Source organism: Physella acuta, unplaced genomic scaffold (assembly GCF_028476545.2).
Source record: "Physella acuta isolate Inbredline_101_S28 unplaced genomic scaffold, ASM2847654v3 ptg000155l, whole genome shotgun sequence".
Classification (NCBI taxonomy): Eukaryota; Metazoa; Mollusca; class Gastropoda; family Physidae; genus Physella; species Physella acuta.
In genome coordinates this window covers 1,314,551-1,339,678 of record NW_026731674.1, presented here as the reverse complement: position 1 = coordinate 1,339,678, position 25,128 = coordinate 1,314,551, and the positions used below count along the sequence as shown (strand labels likewise).

Below are 25,128 nucleotides of genomic sequence, written 5' to 3'. Positions count from 1 at the left end.
GTTCTTAATATTTTAGTGCTTTTTATTCAAATGCTTTTTTATTTGTAACTTTAAATACATTTACAAATGATATTCTAGCCATTAGGAGAAGAGAGCTCCTATTGTTTACAACGTGAACCCAACTACTGCATTTTCACATCAATTCTTGAAGGTGTGAAATGGACTAGAATTTGTGGGCCACAATTTGTCGCCTTTTATTTTGGACTAAAACAACATTGTATGGCTCTAGATAGCTAAAAGTTTATCTGTCCGTCAAATTAAAGAGGTTCCCAAATTTTCCTGTGGCGCCTTGCTGAAACTGTCTCATCATGCTCTGCAGTCCCTGCATCCCACCTGATGAACAAAAGAACATCTGTAGTGAAATCACTAGGCCATGACAACAAAAGAACATCTGTAGTGAAATCACTAGGCCATGACAACAAAAGAACATCTGTAGTGAAATCACTAGGCCATGACAACAAAAGAACATCTGTAGTGAAATCACTAGGCCATGACAACAAAAGAACATCTGTAGTGAAATCACTAGGCCATGACAACAAAAGAACATCTGTAGTGAAATCACTAGACCATGACAACAAAAGAACATCTGTAGTGAAATCACTAGGCCATGACAACAAAAGAACATCTGTAGTGAAATCACTAGGCCATGACAACAAAAGAACATCTGTAGTGAAATCACTAGGCCATGACAACAAAAGAACATCTGTAGTGAAATCACTAGGCCATGACAACAAAAGAACATCTGTAGTGAAATCACTAGGCCATGACAACAAAAGAACATCTGTAGTGAAATCACTAGGCCATGACAACAAAAGAACATCTGTAGTGAAATCACTAGGCCATGACAACAAAAGAACATCTGTAGTGAAATCACTAGGCCATGACAACAAAAGAACATCTGTAGTGAAATCACTAGGCCATGACAACAAAAGATCGTCTGTAACTGTAACACATACAAATGACAACAAAAGAACATCTGTAACTGTAACACATACAAATGACAACAAAAGAACGTCTGTAACTGTAACACATACAAATGACAACAAAAGAACATCTGTAACTGTAACACATACAAATGACAACAAAAGAACGTCTGTAACACATACAAATGACAACAAAAGAACATCTGTAACTGTAACACATACAAATGACAACAAAAGAACATCTGTAACTGTAAGACATACAAATGACAACAAAAGAACGTCTGTAACACATACAAATGACAACAAAAGAACATCTGTAACTGTAACACATACAAATGACAACAAAAGAACATCTGTAACACATACAAATGACAACAAAAGAACATCTGTAGTGAAATCACTAGGCCATGACAACAAAAGAACATCTGTAGTGAAATCACTAGGCCATGACAACAAAAGAACATCTGTAGTGAAATCACTAGGCCATGACAACAAAAGAACATCTGTAGTGAAATCACTAGGCCATGACAACAAAAGAACATCTGTAGTGAAATCACTAGGCCATGACAACAAAAGAACGTCTGTAACTGTAACACATACAAATGACAACAAAAGAACATCTGTAACTGTAACACATACAAATGACAACAAAAGAACGTCTGTAACACATACAAATGACAAGCTAGCACAAACCCATTTGTTGTAGCACCCGTGGATCCATCATCTTGGCCATCTGTTGGTTTAACTTGGTTATCTGCCCTTGGTTAACATTTCTGTTCATGTCCCCACCTGAAAAGTTAAACATCAACTTATGACACAGGCACTCCACTAACCCTTGGAGTACTTAAGGGGATATGAGCAGTTAAAACAAAATTTTCTTGTTTTTCGTCATGATGGATTTCTTGCACTTTTTCATACTTTGTCCATTTTCGTATTAAGAAAATAATAACTTTAATTAAGTTTAATGAGAAAAAAAATGTAATGTGTTTAAAATACCATTTTTATGACCCTATTTAATTTTTAAAAAATCCATTTTTCCCAATCTTACAAGCTCTCTATGAAAAGTTTAATATCCCTCATCATATTGTATTTGGAATCATTGGAAAGGTGGATTTCTCATATCTTAATTTCCATAATCTCGGAAAAACCCCAAGTTTACAATTGGCTTTATAGTTTACACAGATATGGTATTTTCGTGACCTCTTTTTTTTTTTTACTTTTGGCTGTTTTTCTCAGTTTGCAGGTTTTAACACTAAAAAGCCTACTAATTTTTTATTTATTAAGTTAAACAATCTGTCCACCATATTTTCAGTAATTGTTCTTCATGCAGAAATACAACTTTTATGAGGGAATGGACGCGAGCGAGAAAGTATTCGAGAGGCCCATTAATTAATTTAAAAATCATGCATCATGCCGTAGTTACAATTAATATGGTTATAAAATACTGTCTGTCTGGTTTTTTCGGACTTTACTAAAGATTGGATGTATTTGATGTTTTTAATATTTTCGGTAACTAAATAAAAATTTTTAAAAAAAAGCAAAAACAATATGGTTTTCAGGTGTAATGGTGACATAAACAATGGCATCCTGCTATTTGATCGGCTGCCATAAATTTTATTGTACACATTTTAGCGGAAAAAAAATGGAAAACTAGGTCATGGGGTTTAAATTTGCATTGCTATTTAAAAACTTTATCTGCAAAGTTTTGTAAACAAATAGTTATCGATCACGGAGTTACGGTACAGCCAATCAATATTTGTTTTACAAAAGTGAAATATCCGGTTATAACTAAAAAAATTATTTTCAAGTTCTCTGGATTTGCAACTTTTCTAACATTTATTCTAAAAATATAAAATTTCTAAATTTATTTTAGGCTAAGTTTATATATATATTTTTTTTTTATGGTCCTAAATCTAAAAAAGCATGTTTTTATTCCATGTCAACAACATTATGGAAGGACATTATGGAAGGATTCTCTTAAAATCACTTGCGTCCATTGTGAGGGCTTTCATAGGAAAAAAAAAAATTGGGTATGCACATTTTGAAACTTTTGAATGCTAAAAAGGGTACGATATTCTACACCTTGTAAAATTCTTACTAGTAGCTATTTCAAAAAGTTGTGATAAAAGTTTAAATATATACTGAAATATAAGCAGTTTAAATTTGATTGCTATAAGTACATAAATAAAAAAAGCCTTAGCATTTTTAAAGTACCAAAAAATTCGAAATGGTGGAGGTCTTTTTGGGTTTCAATGACAACCAAAATTGTTTTCAACCATTTTTTTGCTGTTTATACTTACTTTCATGTGCCAAACATGGTAATAGTATTCAAAAGGCTTTAGAAAATAAACCGGGAGTGATCTCGCCTAAACTTTCTCGAATATTCTAATATAACACTACGGGAATGGCAACTCAGGACATAGAGAGAAATAAAAATTACTGCTTACAATCGACGGAAATTATTCAAAATTTGATAGAAGGCAGAGAATTAAATCTTTTAGTTACATGTGAAATTTCATTTATCTATCTGAAATAGTACTCAAGTTATAGGCTTTTGAAAATTCAAAGTAGAAAAAGTTCCACTTCCTGTTATCAGAATTCACTCAAAAGTTGATACGGATCTACGATTTTGATATAATACTTATATATGAAATTTCATCAACCTAGCTGTAACGGTAGTCAAGTTATCGTGTTTACACATACACACACACATATATGGACAAGATTGCAAAACTATGTTTTTCCGACCCAGGGAGGTGTAAAACGTCGAGATTTGCAAAAATCTTCATTTTGTTTTTTTGCACAATTACAAGACTTTCTCTATACTTCGTATATACGAGAAAGTATAAACTGCGCATATCCCACAATGTACCAAAGTGTTTTAGAGCAAAGAGTGGAACAAACCTTTGAATGAAAGAGTTATGAACAAAAAAATGGAACAAACCTTTAAATAAGCCTTTAATTCCTCCCATTTTTTTCACCATTTGAGCAAATTTTTTGTACTGAGTTAAAAGTTCGTTGACCTCTCGTCCAGAAACACCTGCACCTCTTGCCACCCTAGTCACCCTGCCAGGGCAGCGAGAGAAAAGTTTTTCTCCTTCCAGACTGTCAAGTTCTGCTCAGACAAGATTTTTTAGCTAATCTTTGCAAAATGAACTCAATAGACTTTTTAGCTAATCTTTGCAAAATGAACTCAATAGATTTTTTAGCTAATCTTTGCAAAATGAACTCAATAGATTTTTTAGCTAATCTTTGCAAAATGAACTCAATAGAATTTTTAGCTAATCTTTGCATAATGAACTGAATAGATTTTCAGGAGATGCTTTTAGTTTTACTATTAAAATCTAAAAAAATTATTGCCATATGATTATTTTTAGTGCATTTAAAAGCTTGTTATTATAAAGGTTTGAATTATTGTTTTATTTTCTGCTTTCTAGTAATAACATATATCATAGTTACTCTGTCATTTTAGATTAGCTTGTAAGTTTTTAATAAATTTGTAATAACTACTTAATTAGATTGGCGAGAAAATGAGATTCTTGCATTGACAAACCTTGATCATTCATGCTGTCCATGATGGTCATCAACTTTTTCAGCCGAGCCATTGATTCTTGTTCACTCCCCTTTGTCATAAAATCTGAACTAAAGCCTGGTATCATACCCTGTCACAGAAAGAGGAAGATAATCCACTTGAGTAGATCAAAAATGTTAGGGGGACCATTGCCAGGAAGATAATCCACTTGATTAGATCAAAAATGTTAGGGGGACCATTGCCAGGAAGATAATCCACTTGAGTAGATCAAAAATGTTAGAATTTTGGGGACCATTGCCAGGAAGATAATCCACTTGAGTAGATCAAAAATGTTAGAATTTTGGGAACCATTAAGCTTTATTAAATATCTTTGTAAATTGTGATACAAATTGATCCCATGAACTTACCATGATTTGACTGAAGGGTCCCATCTTCATGATGTTCTGGAACTGTTCATACATGTCCCTCAATGTAAACTGGCCTGTTGAGATCATCAGACAACATGGCATTGTTTACATTATTGTGGGGGGGGGGGGGGGGGGGGGTGTATGATACTAACATGTAAAAATCAACCTATACATACTTAAGTCTACTAGGTGGTGATATATTATTAAAAAAATCTACACATTTATGTCTACAAAGGGGGTGGTGGGCTATTATGTGTACGTTTATACATAAATAATGGGGGAGAGGTATTATATGTCAGTTTATACGGGCAGGTCCTGTAGGAAAAAATGGACAGTGCTGAGATTGTCAGTTATAATCTGGGGTCATCAGACATTGTCTTTTCTTATTAGACATGAAAAACCATTTGACTACCACATATAAGTGTTGTAATCAACATGAGTAAAAAGAAATGTACAGAAGCTGCTAGATCAAAATACCAGCTGTCTGTGTATGCTTCAGCAGGCTGTGTCTTGTCTTGCACTTTCAATTGTTTATGCTTCAGTGTTTTGCACTTTCATTTATATAAACTTTATATTTGGCCCCTACAAAACTGTCTATAAGCCTTTTGTAAGTAGCAGAATGTTCCAGAAGGGTGGCTAAAGGCCGTGAGATCAAATTGACTAAGTGCTGAGATGTCACAGCCCACCAATGCAAACTTATAAACATTTTTTAAATTCAGGGGAGGTAACCATTTCAATGTTCAAGTTTGGAGATAAGATGAAAAGATTTGGTGAAAGAAGACTAGATTGGCCTACAGGGCGCTTGAAACTTGCAGCAATAAATAACTGGAGCTAGCCACAAAGTTTATGGCTAAGCTAGACACTACAACAAAAGTTCTTTATTTTATAAGACTCATATTCAAATTACCAAGCACTATATTTTTAAGACGAATGATAAGAGGCAGTATATAAAGACCTCACCAGCTTCTCTACATACCAGAGAACTTAGTTACCTGTGATATGGGCAACATACAGGAGCCTTGTGCTTCATAATGCCTGTGGTAAAGTCCCCAGACATGAGGTAGAGATACCCCAGTGGTCAGATCTGCCCAAACCAGTTCTAGCTGTGACATCCATTGGATGGAGCCTGGATGGCAGCTGACCAATGTCACAGCACAGTCATGCAGGTAGCATGCTCACCCAATGGGGCTTATTCCTAAGTTCTTCTTTTTTTTTTTTAATTAACTTTCTCATTTTTTATTTTCTTGCAGAAAATTGTGCAGCTGAAAACTTTGCATAAAAAATAATTTTAAAATCCCCTTCAATTTTATATTCTGTGGGGAGAAAATGTACAAGTAGTCTCTCTTTCATAATGTCTATTAAAAACAGTTTTCCGTTGCACATTTTTCCCTTTGCGCAGCTTTCTGGTCACCCTTACTTACCATGCTTAAGTTTCTTCATCAACTCCTCATTGTCATCCAACTTGAGTTCATTCACTTTGTCTATAAGTCCTTCAATGTCACCCATTCCTATGGAGAGAAAAAAAACTTCATACTTTTAACTTTATATTTTTAACACAATGTATTTTATCATTCATATTTGTCAAACTATTTAATTAAATCTATTTTATCATTCAAATGTGTCAAACTGTTTAACAAAATCTATTTTATCATTCATATTTGTCAAACTATTTAACAAAATCTATTTTATCATTCATATTTGTCAAACTATTTAACAAAATCTATTTTATCATTCATATTTGTCAAACCATTTAACAAAATCTATTTTATCATTCATATTTGTCAAACTATTTAACAAAATCTATTTTATTATTCGTATTTGTCAAACTATTCCTACTTACCTAGCAATTTGCTTACAAAAGGCTGGACTTTAAAAGGTTCGAAGTCATCTGTGTGTTCACCTGTCCCAATAAAGATGACTGGACTCTTGGTGGCAGCCACACTAGCAGTCAAAAGTCAACATTAGACAAATCAGGCGAGTCAACATTAGACAAATCAGGCAAGTCAACATTAGACAAATCAGGCAAGTCAACATTAAACAAATCAGGCAAGTCAACATTAGACAAATCAGGCGAGTCAACATTAGACAAATCAGGCGAGTCAACATTAAACAAATCAGGCGAGTCAACATTAGACAAATCAGGCGAGTCAACATTAGATAAATCTGGCGAAGACAAATCAGGCGAGTCAACATTAACCATTAATGTCCCATTCATTATACCAAAACTCCACCCATGACGGCCCAATGTAAGGAGCATAACTCTGTATGATCAAGTGAATAGTTTCACAAAATATTTGTTTTTGTCTAAATGAAATTGAAAATTAAGATAAAAACTACTGCTTAATGTTGGGAATAAACCTGGCTTTCCAACAGTATTAAATAGAATATATTATATTTGGTACAAGTACAGTATAAAAATAAAAAATGTCGGAGAAAATTCAAAACAGGTCATTTTCGGTAGTCAACTTTATTTATTTTATCTAAACAACTATGCATCGAATTTAACAGTTAAATATCAATTTGGTTATGTTTAAGATATATAATTCATAAAATACATGCCTAAATACGTTTAGAGGCATTATTTTATTTTATTTTTAATATTAAATCTACTAAAAATAGGACAGATGAGTCTAAAATTTCGAGATAGAAAGAAACTTTTATTTTTTATCTTTCAAAAGCGCCATTGAAATTAGAAGACCGGAAAAGGATGCTGAAACTATCCGACTTCCTGTTTAGTTAAAAATTAGGATTTGTATGCCAAATTTTAATGAAACAAATTTAATTTTTCTATGCGTATTGTAAGCGGGCGGCAGCGGGCGTTACGGGACATTAACGGTGTCGGGCGGCAGCGGGCGTTACGGGACATTAATGGTTAAACAAATCAGGCGAGTCAACATTAGACAAATCAGGCAAGTCCACAATGAGGTACCCCATCAAAAAACACCTGGTACAATGAGCCAGGTACTTACGCGCTCAGAGCTCCACCTCCCTTGGCATGACCATCAAGTTTGGTGATGATAACTGAGGCAACATCAACTTTATCCTTAAACGCTTTGGCCTGTAGAAATCAAGTAGTGTGGACTCAAATTGTGAGAGGGTGAACAACTCAAAGTTTTGGACTATTTCATCACTAACTTTAGGCTTTAAAACAACTTTCAACTCAAAGCTTTCAAAAAAGTGAAATGTGCTATTTCACAACAAATAAGATGACATCAATACAACAAATAAGATGACATCAATACAACAAATAAGATGACATCAACACAACAAATAAGATGACATCAATACAACCAATAAGATGACATCAACACAACAAATAAGATGACATCAACACAATCAATAAGATGACATCAACACAACCAATAAGATGACATCAACACAACAAATAAGATGACATCAACACAACAAATAAGATGACATCAACACAACAAATAAGATGACATCAACACAACAAATAAGATGACATCAACACAACCAATAAGATGACATCAACACAACAGCAAACAATATGAGACCAACCTGAGATTCACAAGCTTGACCAATGGTGGCGTCCATCACAAAGATAATGTTGTCAGGTTTCTTTAAGAGAACAAAAAACAAATCAGTAGTTGCACTCATGAGAGGATTAGGAAAACAAAGCTGATTAGTTGAGGGGATTAGGAAAACAAAGCTGATTAGTTGAGGGGATTAGGAAAACAAAGCTGATTAGTTGAGGGGATTAGGAAAACAAAGCTGATTAGTTGAGGGGATTAGGAAAACAAAGCTGATTAGTTGAGGGGATTAAGGAAACAAAGCTGATTAGTTGAGGGGATTAGGAAAACAAAGCTGATTAGTTGAGGTGATTAGGAAAACAAAGCTGATTAGTTGAGGGGATTAGGAAAACAAAGCTGATTAGTTGAGGGGATTAGGAAAACAAAGCTGATTAGTTGAGGGGATTAGGAAAACAAAGCTGATTAGTTGAGGGGATTAGGAAAACAAAGCTGATTAGTTGAGGGGATTAGGAAAACAAAGCTGATTAGTTGAGGGGATTAGGAAAACAAAGCTGATTAGTTGAGGGGATTAGGAAAACAAAGCTGATTAGTTGAGGGGATTGGGAAAACAAAGCTGATTAGTTGAGGGGATTAGGAAAACAAAGCTGATTAGTTGAGGGGATTAGGAAAACAAAGCTGATTAGTTGAGGGGATTAGGAAAACAAAGCTGATTAGTTGAGGGGATTAGGAAAACAAAGCTGATTAGTTGAGGGGATTAGGAAAACAAAGCTGATTAGTTGAGGGGATTAAGGAAACAAAGCTGATTAGCTGAGGGGATTAGGAAAACAAAGCTGATTAGTTGAGGGGATTAGGAAAACAAAGCTGATTAGTTGAGGGGATTGGGAAAACGAAGCTGATTAGTTGAGGGGATTAGGAAAACAAAGCTGATTAGTTGAGGGGATTAGGAAAACAAAGCTGATTAGTTGAGGGGATTGGGAAAACAAAGCTGATTAGTTGAGGGGATTAGGAAAACAAAGCTGATTAGTTGAGGGGATTAGGAAAACAAAGCTGATTAGTTGAGGGGATTAGGAAAACAAAGCTGATTAATTGAGGGGATTAGGAAAACAAAGCTGATTAGCTGAGGGGATTAGGAAAACAAAGCTGATTAGCTGAGGGGATTAGGAAAACAAAGCTGATTAGTTGAGGGGATTAAGGAAACAAAGCTGATTAGTTGAGGGGATTAAGGAAACAAAGCTGATTAGCTGAGGGGATTAGGAAAACAAAGCTGATTAGTTGAGGGGATTAGGAAAACAAAGCTGATTAGTTGAGGGGATTAGGAAAACAAAGCTGATTAGTTGATGGGATTAGGAAAACAAAGCTGATTAGCTGAGGGGATTAGGAAAACAAAGCTGATTAGCTGAGGGGATTAGGAAAACAAAGCTGATTAGCTGAGGGGATTAGGAAAACAAAGCTGATTAGTTGAGGGGATTAGGAAAACAAAGCTGATTAGTTGAGGGGATTAGGAAAACAAAGCTGATCAGTTGAGGGGATTAGGAAAACAAAGCTGATTAGTTGAGGGGATTAGGAAAACAAAGCTGATTAGTTGAGGGGATTAGGAAAACAAAGCTGATTAGTTGAGGGGATTAAGGAAACAAAGCTGATTAGTTGAGGGGATTAGGAAAACAAAGCTGATTAGTTGAGGGGATTAGGAAAACAAAGCTGATTAGTTGAGGGGATTAGGAAAACAAAGCTGATTAGTTGAGGGGATTAGGAAAACAAAGCTGATTAGTTGAGGGGATTAGGAAAACAAAGCTGATTAGCTGAGGGGATTAGGAAAACAAAGCTGATTAGCTGAGGGGATTAGGAAAACAAAGCTGATTAGCTGAGGGGATTAGGAAAACAAAGCTGATTAGTTGAGGGGATTAGGAAAACAAAGCTGATTAGTTGAGGGGATTAGGAAAACAAAGCTGATTAGTTGAGGGGATTAAGGAAACAAAGCTGATTAGTTGAGGGGATTAGGAAAACAAAGCTGATTAGTTGAGGGGATTAAGGAAACAAAGCTGATTAGTTCAGGGGATTAGGAAAACAAAGCTGATTAGTTGAGGGGATTAGGAAAACAAAGCTGATTAGTTGAGGGGATTAGGAAAACAAAGCTGATTAGCTGAGGGGATTAAGGAAACAAAGCTGATTAGTTGAGGGGATTAAGGAAACAAAGCTGATTAGTTGAGGGGATTAGGAAAACAAAGCTGATTAGTTGAGGGGATTAGGAAAACAAAGCTGATTAGCTGAGGGGATTAGGAAAACAAAGCTGATTAGCTGAGGGGATTAGGAAAACAAAGCTGATTAGCTGAGGGGATTAGGAAAACAAAGCTGATTAGCTGAGGGGATTAAGGAAACAAAGCTGATTAGCTGAGGGGATTAAGGAAACAAAGCTGATTAGTTGAGGGGATTAAGGAAACAAAGCTGATTAGTTGAGGGGATTAGGAAAACAAAGCTGATTAGCTGAGGGGATTAAGGAAACAAAGCTGATTAGTTGAGGGGATTAAGGAAACAAAGCTGATTAGTTGAGGGGATTAGGAAAACAAAGCTGATTAGCTGAGGGGATTAAGGAAACAAAGCTGATTAGTTGAGGGGATTAGGAAAACAAAGCTGATTAGCTGAGGGGATTAGGAAAACAAAGCTGATTAGTTGAGGGGATTAGGAAAACAAAGCTGATTAGCTGAGGGGATTAGGAAAACAAAGCTGATTAGCTGAGGGGATTAAGGAAACAAAGCTGATTAGTTGAGGGGATTAAGGAAACAAAGCTGATTAGTTGAGGGGATTAGGAAAACAAAGCTGATTAGCTGAGGGGATTAAGGAAACAAAGCTGATTAGTTGAGGGGATTAGGAAAACAAAGCTGATTAGCTGAGGGGATTAGGAAAACAAAGCTGATTAGTTGAGGGGATTAGGAAAACAAAGCTGATTAGCTGAGGGGATTAGGAAAACAAAGCTGATTAGCTGAGGGGATTAGGAAAACAAAGCCAATTAGTTGAGGGGATTAGGAAAACAAAGCTGATTAGCTGAGGGGATTAGGAAAACAAAGCTGATTAGTTGAGGGGATTAAGGAAACAAAGCTGATTAGTTGAGGGGATTAGGAAAACAAAGCTGATTAGTTGAGGGGATTAAGGAAACAAAGCTGATTAGTTGAGGGGATTAGGAAAACAAAGCTGATTAGTTCAGACAATTTCATAATACACTGACAGGGTATGCTGACAAGATTGATAACTTACAACATGACTGATGAGAGATGACTTAGAACATGACTGATGAGAGATGACTTAGAACATGACTGCAAAGAGATGACTTACAACAGCTTGTTCCACTTGAAGCATCTCTTCAAACAGTGAGTCCTGTTGCTTGTGACGTCCACTAGTGTCCACAATAATGATCTCAAAATTCTCTTCCTTGAACTTCTCAACACCCTCCTGGGCAATGACCACAGGGTCGATCTCTGTGTAGCTAAATACATGACAACACAGGATGGCCAATTAAGACCTCTGGGTAGCTAAATACATGACAACACAGGATGGCCAATTAAGATCTCTGTGTAGCTAAATACATGACAACACAGGATGGCCAATTAAGATCTCTGTGTAGCTAAATACATGACAACACAGGATGGCCAATTAAGATCTCTGTGTAGCTAAATACATGACAACACAGGATGGCCAATTAAGATCTCTGTGTAGCTAAATACATGACAACACAGGATGGCCAATTAAGATCTCTGTGTAGCTAAATACATGACAACACAGGATGGCCAATTAAGATCTCTGGGTAGCTAAATACATGACAACACAGGATGGCCACTAAAGATCTCTGGGTAGCTAAAATCTCTATAAGACTGAATGTTTAACTGACCTGCCATAAAATGGAATGCGAGCCTTGGTGGCATTTTGTTTCAGCTGATCAAAGGCTCCTGCACGAAATGTGTCAGCACAAATCAAACATGTTTTCCAGCCCTTGCGTTGATAGTAATAGGCCAACTGGAGAGGAGATAACTAGACAGCTATAAATAGATGGCTATAAATAGACGGCTAAAAGATGATCAGTGAGACAGACAGGAATGTGGAGAGACTAAAGCAGACAATGTGGCAGACAATGTGGCAGACAATGTGGCAGACAATGTGGCAGACAATGTGGCAGACAATGTGGCAGACAATGTGGCAGACAATGTGGCAGACAATGTGGCAGACAATGTGATAAAGTTTCAGAGATTGTGGCAGAAACCCACCTTTGTACAAGTGGTGGTTTTCCCACTGCCCTGAAGCCCCACAAACATGATGACGTTATTTCTTCCCTTGCTGGGCTGCCAAGCCTTGACTCCAGGGTCTATCAGCTGTAATAAGACATTTTTATAGGGGGGTCTATCAATAAGACATTTTTATAGGGGGGGGGTCTATCAATAAGACATTTTTATAGGGGGGGTCTATCAATAAGACATTTCTATAGGGGGTCTATCAGCTAAAATAAGACATTTCTATAGGGGGGGTCTATCAATAAGACATTTCTATAGGGGGGTCTATCAATAAGACATTTTTATAGGGGGTCTATCAGCTAAAATAAGACATTTTTATAGGGGGGTCTATCTATAAGACATTTCTATAGGGGGGTCTATCAGCCGAAATAAGACATTTCTATAGGGGGGGTCTATCAATAAGACATTTCTATAGGGGGGGTCTATCAATAAGACATTTCTATAGGGGGGGTCTATCAATAAGACATTTCTATAGGGGGGGTCTATCTATAAGACATTTCTATAGGGGGGGGTCTATCAATAAGACATTTCTATAGGGGGGGTCTATCAATAAGACATTTCTATAGGGGGGGGTCTATCAATAAGACATTTCTATAGGGGGGGCTAACAATAAGACATTTCTATAGGGGGGGTCTATCAGCTGAGACATTTCTATAGGGGGGATCTATCAATAAGACATTTCTATAGGGGGGTCTATCAGCCGAAATAAGACATTTCTATAGGGGGTTTATCAATAAGACATTTCTATAGGGGGGGTCTATCAATAAGACATTTCTATGGGGGGGGGTCTATCAATAAGACATTTCTATAGGGGGGGTCTATCAATAAGACATTTCTATGGGGGGGGTCTATCAATAAGACATTTCTATAGGGGGGTCTATCAATAAGACATTTTTATAGGGGGGTCTATCAATAAGACATTTCTATAGGGGGGTCTATCAATAAGACATTTCTATGGGGGGGGGTCTATCAATAAGACATTTCTATAGGGGGGTCTATCAATAAGACATTTCTATGGGGGGGGGGGGTCTATCAATAAGACATTTCTATAGGGGGATCTATCAATAAGACATTTCTATAGGGGGGGTCTATCAATAAGACATTTCTATAGGGGGGGGGTCTATCAATAAGACATTTCTATAGGGGGGGTCTATCAATAAGACATTTCTATAGGGGGGGGTCTATCAATAAGACATTTCTATGGGGGGGTCTATCAATAAGACATTTCTATGGGGGGGGGGTGAAAAAGCCCAGCACAAGTACCAACCTTGACCAGCTCTTTAAAGACAGCAGACTGGATCATGCGCCGTTTATTCAAGCCTCCTGCCATCTCATCAAAGTCTATCACGGACCTGAAACATTGGAGGCAGACATCAAACAACAGTAGAGTGGGGGGACAAGTAGTCTGGACAACAAGTAGTGTGGACAACAAGTAGTGTGGACAACAACTAGTGTGGACAACAAGTAGTGTGGACAACAAGTTGAATAGACAACAAGTAGTGTGGACAACAAGTAGTGTGGACAACAAGTAGTGTGGACAACAAGTAGTGGGACAACAAGTAGTGTGGACAACAAGTAGTGTGGACAACAAGTAGTGTGGACAACAAGTAATGTGGACAACAACTAGTGGGACAACAAGTAGTGGGACAACAAGTAGTGTGGACAACAAGTAGTGGGACAACAAGTAGTGTGGACAACAACTAGTGTAGACAACAAGTAGTGTGGACAACAAGTAGTGTGGACAACAACTAGTGTGGACAACAAGTAGTGTGGACAACAAGTAGTGTGGACAACAAGTAGTGTGGACAACAAGTAGTGTGGACAACAAGTAGTGTGGACAACAAATAGTGTGGACAACAACTAGTGGGACAACAAGTAGAGGGACAACAACTAGTGTGGACAACAAGTAGTGTGGACAACAAGTAGTGTGGACAACAAGTAGTGTGGACAACAAGTAGTGTGGACAACAAGTAGTGTGGACAACAAGTAGTGTGGACAACAAGTAGTGTGGACAACAAGTAGTGTGGACAACAAGTAGTGTGGACAACAAGTAGTGTGGACAACAAGTAGTGTGGACAACAAGTAGTGTGGACAACAAGTAGTGTAGACAACAAGTAGTGTAGACAACAAGTAGTGTGGACAACAAGTAGTGTGGACAACAACTAGTGGGACAACAAGTAGAGGGACAACAACTAGTGTGGACAACAAGTAGTGTGGACAACAACTAGTGGGACAACAAGTAGTGGGACAACAAGTAGTGGGACAACAAGTAGTGGGACAACAAATAGTGGGACAACAAGTAGTGTGGACAACAAGTAGTGTGGACAACAAGTAGTGTGGACAACAAGTAGTGTGGACAAAAAGTAGTGTGGACAAAAAGTAGTGTGGACAACAAGTAGTGTGGACAACAAGTAGTGTGGACAACAAGTTGAATAGACAACAAGTAGTGTGGACAACAAGTAGTGTGGACAACAAGTAGTGGGACAACAAGTAGTGTGGACAACAAGTAGTGTGGACAACAAGTTGAATAGACAACAAGTAGTGTGGACAACAAGTAGTGTGGACAACAAGTAGTGTGGACAACAAGTAGTGTGGACAACAAGTAGTGTGGACAACAAGTAGTGTGGACAACAAGTTGAATAGACAACAAGTAGTGTGGACAACAAGTAGTGGGACAAGAAGTAGTGTGGACAACAAGTAGTGTGGACAACAACTAGTGTGGACAACAAGTAGTGTGGACAACAAGTTGAATAGACAACAAGTAGTGTGGACAACAAGTAGTGTGGACAACAAGTAGTGTGGACAACAAGTAGTGTGGACAACAAGTAGTGTGGACAACAAGTAGTGTGGACAACAAGTAGTGTGGACAACAAATAGTGTGGACAACAAGTAGTGTGGACAACAAGTAGTGTAGACAACAAGTAGTGTGGACAACAAGTAGTGTGGACAACAAATAGTGTGGACAACAACTAGTGGGACAACAAGTAGAGGGACAACAACTAGTGTGGACAACAAGTAGTGTGGACAACAACTAGTGGGACAACAAGTAGTGGGACAACAAGTAGTGGGACAACAAGTAGTGGGACAACAAGTAGTGTGGACAACAAGTAGTGTGGACAACAAGTAGTGTGGACAACAAGTAGTGTGGACAAAAAGTAGTGTGGACAAAAAGTAGTGTGGACAACAAGTAGTGTAGACAACAAGCAGTGTGGACAACAAGTAGTGTGGACAACAAGTAGTGTGGACAACAAGTAGTGTGGACAACAACTAGTGGGACAACAACTAGTGTGGACAACAAGTAGTGTGGACAACAAGTAGTGTGGACAACAAGTAGTGTGGACAACAACTAGTGGGACAACAAGTAGTGTGGACAACAAGTAGTGTGGACAACAACTAGTGTGGACAACAAGTATATTTGTATACCTGACATTCTCTCTCAGCTGCTTGACAAGTCTAATGTTGACATCAGCTTCCAGTAGGGCAGCGCATATTTCTTTCAGCATGCCATTCAACACCTGCACACAAGAAACATATTTCTTTCAGCATGCCATTCAACACCTGCACACAAGAAACATATTTCTTTCAGCCGTTCAACACCTGCACACAAGAAACATATTTCTTTCAGCCGTTCAACACCTGCACACAAGAAACATATTTCTTTCAGCATGCCATTCAACACCTGCACACAAGAAACATATTTCTTTCAGCATGTCATTCAACACCTGCACACAAGAAACATATTTCTTTCAGCCGTTCAACACCTGCACACAAGAAACATATTTCTTTCAGCCGTTCAACACCTGCACACAAGAAACATATTTCTTTCAGCCATGCAACACCTGCACACAAGAAACATATTTCTTTCAGCATGTCATTCAACACCTGCACACAAGAAACATATTTCTTTCAGCCGTTCAACACCTGCACACAAGAAACATATTTCTTTCAGCTGTTCAACACCTGCACACAAGAAACATATTTCTTTCAGCCATGCAACACCTGCACACAAGAAACATATTTCTTTCAGCCATTCAACACCTGCACACAAGAAACATATTTCTTTCAGCCGTTCAACACCTGCACACAAGAAACATATTTCTTTCAGCCGTTCAACACCTGCACACAAGAAACATATTTCTTTCAGCCATGCAACACCTGCACACAAGAAACATATTTCTTTCAGCCGTTCAACACCTGCACACAAGAAACATATTTCTTTCAGCCATGCAACACCTGCACACAAGAAACATATTTCTTTCAGCCATGCAACACCTGCACACAAGAAACATATTTCTTTCAGCATGCCATTCAACACCTGGGTGGACTGGACTTTTAACCAACCCAGGGGCTTGTAGGCTGGACACAACTTTTAACCAACCCAGGGGCTTGTAGGCTGGACACAACTTTTAACCAACCCAGGGGCTTGTAGGCTGGACACAACTTTTAACCAACCCAGGGGCTTGTAGGCTGGACACAACTTTTAACCAACCCAGGGGCTTGTAGGCTGGACACAACTTTTAACCAACCCAGGGGCTTGTAGGCTGGACACAACTTTTAACCAACCCAGGGGCTTGTAGGCTGGACACAACTTTTAACCAACCCAGGGGCTTGTAGGCTGGACACAACTTTTAACCAACCCAGGGGCTTGTAGGCTGGACACAACTTTTAACCAACCCAGGGGCTTGTAGGCTGGACACAACTTTTAACCAACCCAGGGGCGTGTAGGCTGGACAACTTTTAACCAACCCAGGGGCTTGTAGACTGGACACAACTTTTAACCAACCCAGGGGCTTGTAGGCTGGACACAACTTTTAACCAACCCAGGGGCTTGTAGGCTGGACACAACTTTTAACCAACCCTGGGGCGTGTAGGCTGGACACAACTTTTAACCAACCCAGGGGCTTGTAGGCTGGACACAACTTTTAACCAACCCAGGGGCTTGTAGGCTGGACACAACTTTTAACCAACCCAGGGGCTTGTTACCTCACCTACCAAACCTTCTAGGCTGAACACATGGCCCCAACAACTATTTACCTCTTCATTAATAATAGTGGCATTGCTGAGTGATTTAAGGGCAGAGGTGATCTTTCTGCCCAAATCTGCTAGAACCATTTTTTATCTGTAGACAAAGTCAAGATAATATATAGAACCATTTTTTATCTGTAGAGAAAGTAAAGATAATATATAGAACCATTTTTTATCTGTAGAGAAAGTCAAGATAATATATAGAACCATTTTTTATCTGTAGAGAAAGTCAAGATAATATATAGAACCATTTTTTATCTGTAGACAAAGTCAAGATAATATTGGCCAGCATGCCATTTGGATATCAAGTAGAATGTAATAACATCCAGTGAGCTCAACATTAGGATGTGATCCAGTGAGCTTAACATTAGGATGTGATCAAGTGAGCTTAACATTAGGATGTGATCTAGTGAGCTCAACATTAGGATGTGATCCAGTGAGCTTAACATTAGGATGTGATCAAGTGAGCTCAACATTAGGATGTGATCAAGTGAGCTTAACATTAGGATGTGAGCCAGTGAGCTTAACATTAGGATGTGATCCAGTGAGCTTAACATTAGGATGTGGTCCAGTGAGCTTAACATTAGGATGTGAGCCAGTGAACTTAACATTAGGATGTGATCCAGTGAGCTTAACATTAGGATGTGATCTAGTGAGCTTAACATTAGGATGTGAGCCAGTGAGCTTAACATTAGGATGTGATCCAGTGAGCTTAACATTAGGATGTGAGCCAGTGAGCTTAACATTAGGATGTGATCTGATCTAGTGAGCTTAACATTAGGATGTGATCCAGTGAGCTTAACATTAGGATGTGATCCAGTGAGCTTAACATTAGGATGTGGTCCAGTGAGCTTAACATTAGGATGTGATCTGATCTAGTGAGCTTAACATTAGGATGTGGTCCAGTGAGCTTAACATTAGGATGTGATCCAGTGAGCTTAACATTAGGATGTGATCCAGTGAGCTTAACATTAGGATGTGAGCCAGTGAGCTTAACATTAGGATGTGATCCAGTGAGCTTAACATTAGGATGTGGTCCAGTGAGCTTAACATTAGGATGTGATCCAGTGAGCTTAACATTAGGATGTGATCTAGTGAGCTTAACATTAGGATGTGATCTGATCTAGTGAGCTTAACATTAGGATGTGGTCCAGTGAGCTTAACATTAGGATGTGATCCAGTGAGCTTAACATTAGGATGTGATCCAGTGAGCTTAACATTAGGATGTGAGCCAGTGAGCTTAACATTAGGATGTGATCTAGTGAGCTTAACATTAGGATGTGATCTAGTGAGCTTAACATTAGGATGTGAGCCAGTGAACTTAACATTAGGATGTGATCTAGTGAGCTTAACATTAGGATGTGATCTAGTGAGCTTAACATTAGGATGTGATCTAGTGAGCTTAACATTAGGATGTGATCTAGTGAGCTTAAACATTAGGATGTGATCTAGTGAGCTTAACATTAGGATGTGAGCCAGTGAGCTTAACATTAGGATGTGGTCCAGTGAGCTTAACATTAGGATGTGATCCAGTGAGCTTAACATTAGGATGTGAGCCAGTGAGCTTAACATTAGGATGTGATCTAGTGAGCTTAACATTAGGATGTGAGCCAGTGAACTTAACATTAGGATGTGATCTAGTGAGCTTAACATTAGGATGTGATCTAGTGAGCTTAACATTAGGATGTGATCTAGTGAGCTTAACATTAGGATGTGATCTAGTGAGCTTAACATTAGGATGTGATCTAGTGAACTTAACATTAGGATGTGATCCAGTGAGCTTAACATTAGGATGTGATCCAGTGAGCTTAACATTAGGATGTGATCTAGTGAACTTAACATTAGGATGTGATCCAGTGAGCTTAACATTAGGATGTGATCCAGTGAGCTTAACATTAGGATGTGATCTAGTGAGCTCAACATTAGGATGTGATCAAGTGAGCTTAACATTAGGATGTGAGCCAGTGAGCTTAACATTAGGATGTGATCTAGTGAGCTTAACATTAGGATGTGATCTAGTGAGCTTAACATTAGGATGTGATCAAGTGAGCTTAACATTAGGATGTGATCTAGTGAGCTTAACATTAGGATGTGATCTAGTGAGCTTAACATTAGGATGTGATCTAGTGAGCTTAACATTAGGATGTGATCTAGTGAGCTTAACATTAGGATGTGATCCAGTGAGCTTAACATTAGGATGTGATCCAGTGAGCTTAACATTAGGATGTGAGCCAGTGAGCTTAACATTAGGATGTGATCTAGTGAGCTTAACATTAGGATGTGGTCCAGTGAGCTTAACATTAGGATGTGATCTAGTGAGCTTAACATTAGGATGTGGTCCAGTGAGCTTAACATTAGGATGTGATCTAGTGAGCTTAACATTAGGATGTGATCTAGTGAGCTTAACATTAGGATGTGATCCAGTGAGCTTAACATTAGGATGTGATCTAGTGAGCTTAACATTAGGATGTGGTCCAGTGAGCTTAACATTAGGATGTGATCTAGTGAGCTTAACATTAGGATGTGATCTAGTGAGCTTAACATTAGGATGTGAGCCAGTGAGCTTAACATTAGGATGTGAGCTTAACATTAGGATGTGATCTAGTGAGCTTAACATTAGGATGTGATCTAGTGAGCTTAACATTAGGATGTGATCCAGTGAACTTAACATTAGGATGTGATCCAGTGAGCTTAACATTAGGATGTGATCTAGTGAGCTTAACATTAGGATGTGATCTAGTGAGCTTAACATTAGGATGTGATCTAGTGAGCTTAACATTAGGATGTGATCTAGTGAGCTTAACATTAGGATGTGGTCCAGTGAGCTTAACATTAGGATGTGATCTAGTGAGCTCTACATTTTCTCCTTTCACACTCTCCCGGATGTAGTGACCGAGTTTTGGTAGAGCTGTAAAACTTGAACCAATCAAAAGTTAGATAAAATGTTAGGCTAAAAATAGCTTCTAGATATATATAGCTAACTGTAAATGTCATGGTTAATATGGTTTTCTCTACTAAAATTAGAAAAACGGTGTGATTACGCAATTTTTGGTCCCTATCGGTTCCCTAACCCCAACTGCGCTCACAACTCAAAATGTTGCTTATTAAATAGGAATTTAGTCTTATGATGTTAATTAGATCTATGGAAGAAGGAGGAAAGTATGACCTAGTTTGCCATAAGGTTCAAGAGGGAGTCATGTGACCAGGCAAGCTTCCAGGTGGGATAAGTGGGTCACGTGACTTGCTCAGCTTAATAGGTAGGCTGAGTGAGGATCAATGAAATATTTAAACATACTTATAACACAGTATACACATAAAATATGCACCATATAATGGTTATGTTTAATTCACTTTAAACAGACCCTAAATAGTCTAAATGAATAAAATAACGCAAGCATGGTCAAGTGACTGGGAAAATGTGTTTGTCTTGACATGGTCAAGTGACTGGGAAAATGTGTTTGTCTTGACATGGTCAAGTGACTGGGAAAAGATGTTTGTCTTGACATGGTCAAGTGACTGGGAAAAGGTGTTTGTCTTGACATGGTCAAGTGACTGGGAAAAGGTGTTTGTCTTGACATGGTCAAGTGACTGGGAAAAGGTGTTTGTCTTGACATGGTCAAGTGACTGGGAAAAGGTGATTGTCTTAAGAGATAGGAGGTTCACAGCCGTGATTTGAATTATCTCCAATGCTGAGCGTGGGAATAAAAATTGACTCATATACAACATTATAGTAGAATGGATGCAGAGTTACAGGGTACGTTCTGTTTTTTTGTATGTGAAACAGTCATTAAATAGCGCCTAATGGAAATCAGGAGTTCCGCTGCGTGAGCCCAGATGGACAGAGACCTCTAGCTAGAGGCTAAATATTTTGTTTAACAAATATTAGTATTAGTATCAGAATCTAGATCTAAATCTAATAACTAATAAGATAACTACTGGACATTTCTCGGGGGAACTTTTATGCCAGTGTCCAATAATAGAATCTTCTTTAAAAAAGGGTTGTCAGATTACTGGTAGGTAACTAAATACTGGCTAATGTCAAAGTCAATGCTAACTGAACCCCAACCCTAGTCCTACCTAAAATTAGTCGAGATTACAATACTAATAACAGCCCAATACACCTGTTTTTGGAAGAGTCTATTATCAGACATCTGTATCTAAAATTAAAATCAGCGGTGGCTAGTAATGTACGAAAAAGATACCTCACTGTCAAGGCTTTAATACAGTGGTTTCCAAACTTTTTCAAGTGGCGACCCCCTTTTATAAAAGGTAAGTGACCTGCGACCCCCATAGTATTAAAAAATCGAAATTAGCGAGGAAATTGATGAGCACTAAAATACGATTTTCTAGTAGACTTTCAATAGTAATTATTTTTGATAACTTTTAAAGCGATGGGTGAAATTGAATACCTCTACATTCGCGGTTGAGTTTTTGTTTAACGCCAACCTCATGTCATTCTCAGCATTTAATTTATTTCTTTGTTTTATTTTTAATTGGAGAAGAGTTGAAAATCTATTCTCGCAAAGATATGTAGACACAAATGGAACTAAAACTCAAAAGGTAATCGATTTCACGTTTGGGTATGAACACTGCATACTACGCCAAAATTGTTTGAGCAGTTTTTCATTTAACACGATATGTGACATGAAATCATTCCGCAAATTTTAGAATTCTTCTTGATATTCATCGGGAATGCTGGCAACATCCAGGGAAACAGAGGATGGGTAACGTGTCAATGCAGATTCTTCTTTCAGCTCAAGGAAAATAACGCCAGTTCGTTTTCAAGAGATTCAAATTGCCCAGAATCCTCTTTCTAATTTTTATTTCTCACAATCAGATTCATCTACCACACTGCAGAGTTTCTTAAACATGGCAATATCTCCAACATTTTTTTTTCTTCGCAGATTTTGCAGCTTTGATAAAAATGCCAAGAGATTATCATGAAAAGAGATAATATTTGTTCATTTTCAGGTTAAGCTTGTGTTGCTGTTCAAAAATATCTGCTAGGTATGCTACTCTCTCTAGCTACTCTTTGTCATTAAAGAATATCAAAAGGACTTGTTTCCCATGCACTTTCTTCTTCTTCTTCGTTCTTAATTATTAGTGTTGAAGGGGATCGAGATTTATCTGCCAGTGGGTTTGAACTCCAGACTTTGTTCGAATTTATCAACCATCAGCTTTTTGCCGACTCGACCAGGCCTCCAACACAATTAAGCGTTACGTGTCAACTGGTTATGCGCCATTGAGGCCATTGACTCCGATTTCAGCCTGCTTTTCTTTTTGGATTTGCTTCCATAGCCTTTGTCCAACCAAGAACAAACTACAAGGCAGCAGTTGTTTAATTTTTGGAGTTGTCTCTCCTAGAAAAGTGGCTGTCCCCAGCTAACGAGCCTTATCTGCCCGAGGGTTCGAACTCGAGACTTTTCGGTTTAGCAACCATGAGCTTTACCGACTCGACCACGCCGACCCCTCCTTGCACTTTCAAGAACAACTTGATTTCATCATTCAATTCAAAAACACGATACATATTTCCTTTTGAAAGCCAACGTACTGTAGTGTACAACCTCGTGATCTTTATTCTTGTCTTTGCACAGTTTTTTAAACAGAGGGGTGTTTAGGGCTCCAGATTTAAAATAATTTACGACTTTTATGAGAAATGGGGTCAGAAGAGTCTTGCTGGCGAGGGCATACCGGTGAATCATGCAGTGGATTTGCCTTCATTAGGGAGCTAAATATTTTACTTTATTTTTTGAAAGCCCGATTTTGACCCAAACAAGACGCACCATCCGTACAAACCCCACAGCCGTTTTCCCATTTAAATCATCCAGTTTTTAAAAAAAACTTAGTTTTCCTCCATGATATCTTCACAGAATATCAACTCTTCTTTGTTATCATCCGAATGAGTATATTTCACAAAAACAAACAACTGGTAACATGAACTCTCGTCAGTTGATTCATCAACTTGAAAATCAAACAATGGTGAAAGTTTGATTTCATTCAAAATTGGTTTTTTTATTATCTACGGACATGTATGCTATATGCAGCTGAATAGTATTATTAGACAGATATATTGGTTGCATCTTCTCTACACTGGAATCCCCAAGAATTAATTTCACCATCCTCAACATGCAGGGTTTGAAGAGATTTTCTCCTATTGTGTGAGGTTTTTTTGCTTGCCAATTTCTAATGTGACTTCACTAATGTTGTGTTTTCTTGGTGAAAACTTCTTGTTCGATCAAGTCTCTGACGTTTGCAACTAGCTTTGTGCCGACGAAATAACTACATATCTTTTTGGTGTGTTCCGAATGACTCTTCTCAAAATACTGTTTTAGCTCTGAAATCTTCATAGACTCATGACTAAGAACATTTTTGCTCACTACACATTGTTTATTTTTTTATTCCATTTCCATTGTGATGTTAATTAATGCCGAATTTCAGAAAGAATTCTAAATATTTATGCTTTTTTTTTCATTGCTAGCATTTAGTCTACCAGTTGGCGACCCCCCAGAAAGCCCCCAGTTTGGGAACCCATGCTTTAATAGAAGTATATTGTGAAATATTTGTGTCAAATATTATAGATAACTGAATAATAAACCAAAATCAATGTCTAAATATATCAATATAGGCCAGAAATTAACTTTAAACAACAGTGTTTGCAAGCAAGATTTGCTATATAAACAACAGCAATTTGTAAAATAGAGTGGCTTCCCCTGAATTTCCCACTATAAGTTTAACAAAATAAAACTTAAACAAGATGGCTACTATAGTATATGAGCATGGTTGCATCTGATGAAAACATCGCTAGTCTTCATTTATTAACTTTTAATTCAATTGTTTAAAAACAGGTAGGGCCCCTACATAAATGAAACAAGGACACATTTTTGTATTTTTCACAACATAAATCCTTACCAAAATGTGAAATAATTATTAAAATTTAAGGAGTCAACTGTTTTTCACATTACTCTAGCTAGATCTAGATAGATCTGGTCACGGGCGATTTTACGTACCTAAACTGATAGATTACCCAATAGATTACCTCCTTGCTTAGCGCCTAATTAATATTCCTAATAATTTCAAAGCTTAGGTATTAATTTTTCAAATAATTATTAACAATATGGGTAATCTATCGTTTTTAGTTTAGTGTTACTGTTACTCTACTCTACTAAAAATCTAGATCTAGATCTGATATCTAGATCTAGATAGATCTAGATCTAGATCTATCTAGCCTATCTATATTAATTAGTCTAGTTTAGTAGTATAAATTAGAGCAGATTCTATAGGCCTACAAAATATTGATGATAATATCTAGATCTCGATTGTTCAGACTTTCTTACTTTCTAGACTGTAGACTATCTTCTTGTTGGATCTGGACTTCTTCCAGATTGGTACATCTACAGAAACCTGTATATTTAGATCCAGTAAATTCGGAGTTACATCCCCTTACCACGTCGTCGGTGTTGATTTGTATTAGCT

General features: G+C 37.7%; 1 protein-coding gene across 1 annotated transcript; it reads right to left on the bottom strand.

Moving 5' to 3' along the window:
* Position 1: 1 nt before the first annotated feature.
* On the bottom strand, positions 2 to 25,128 carry LOC131935709 (signal recognition particle subunit SRP54). Its single transcript, XM_059292258.1, has 16 exons — positions 24,990 to 25,128; positions 17,665 to 17,749; positions 16,054 to 16,145; positions 13,898 to 13,982; positions 12,607 to 12,711; positions 12,234 to 12,358; positions 11,681 to 11,831; positions 8,382 to 8,441; positions 7,832 to 7,920; positions 6,703 to 6,803; positions 6,284 to 6,370; positions 4,863 to 4,936; positions 4,477 to 4,585; positions 3,868 to 4,038; positions 1,617 to 1,712; positions 2 to 333 (listed from the first exon to the last, which is right to left on the bottom strand). Exons 2-16 carry the CDS (start codon positions 17,740 to 17,742, stop codon positions 242 to 244), a joined length of 1,515 nt encoding a protein of 504 aa, XP_059148241.1. The 5' UTR covers positions 17,743 to 17,749; positions 24,990 to 25,128; the 3' UTR covers positions 2 to 241.

Bases quoted from the DNA above. Each gene is read 5' to 3' on its own strand.
- LOC131935709 (XM_059292258.1), bottom strand. From the start codon at position 17,742: ATGGTTCTAGCAGATTTGGGCAGAAAGATCACCTCTGCCCTTAAATCA. The intron at 12,359-12,606 runs GTGGGTTTCTGC...TCTCCTCTCCAG, and splicing joins AAACCACCACTTGTACAAAG to TTGGCCTATTACTATCAACG. The intron at 334-1,616 runs GTTTGTGCTAGC...TTTGTTCATCAG, and splicing joins ACGGGTGCTACAACAAATGG to GTGGGATGCAGGGACTGCAG.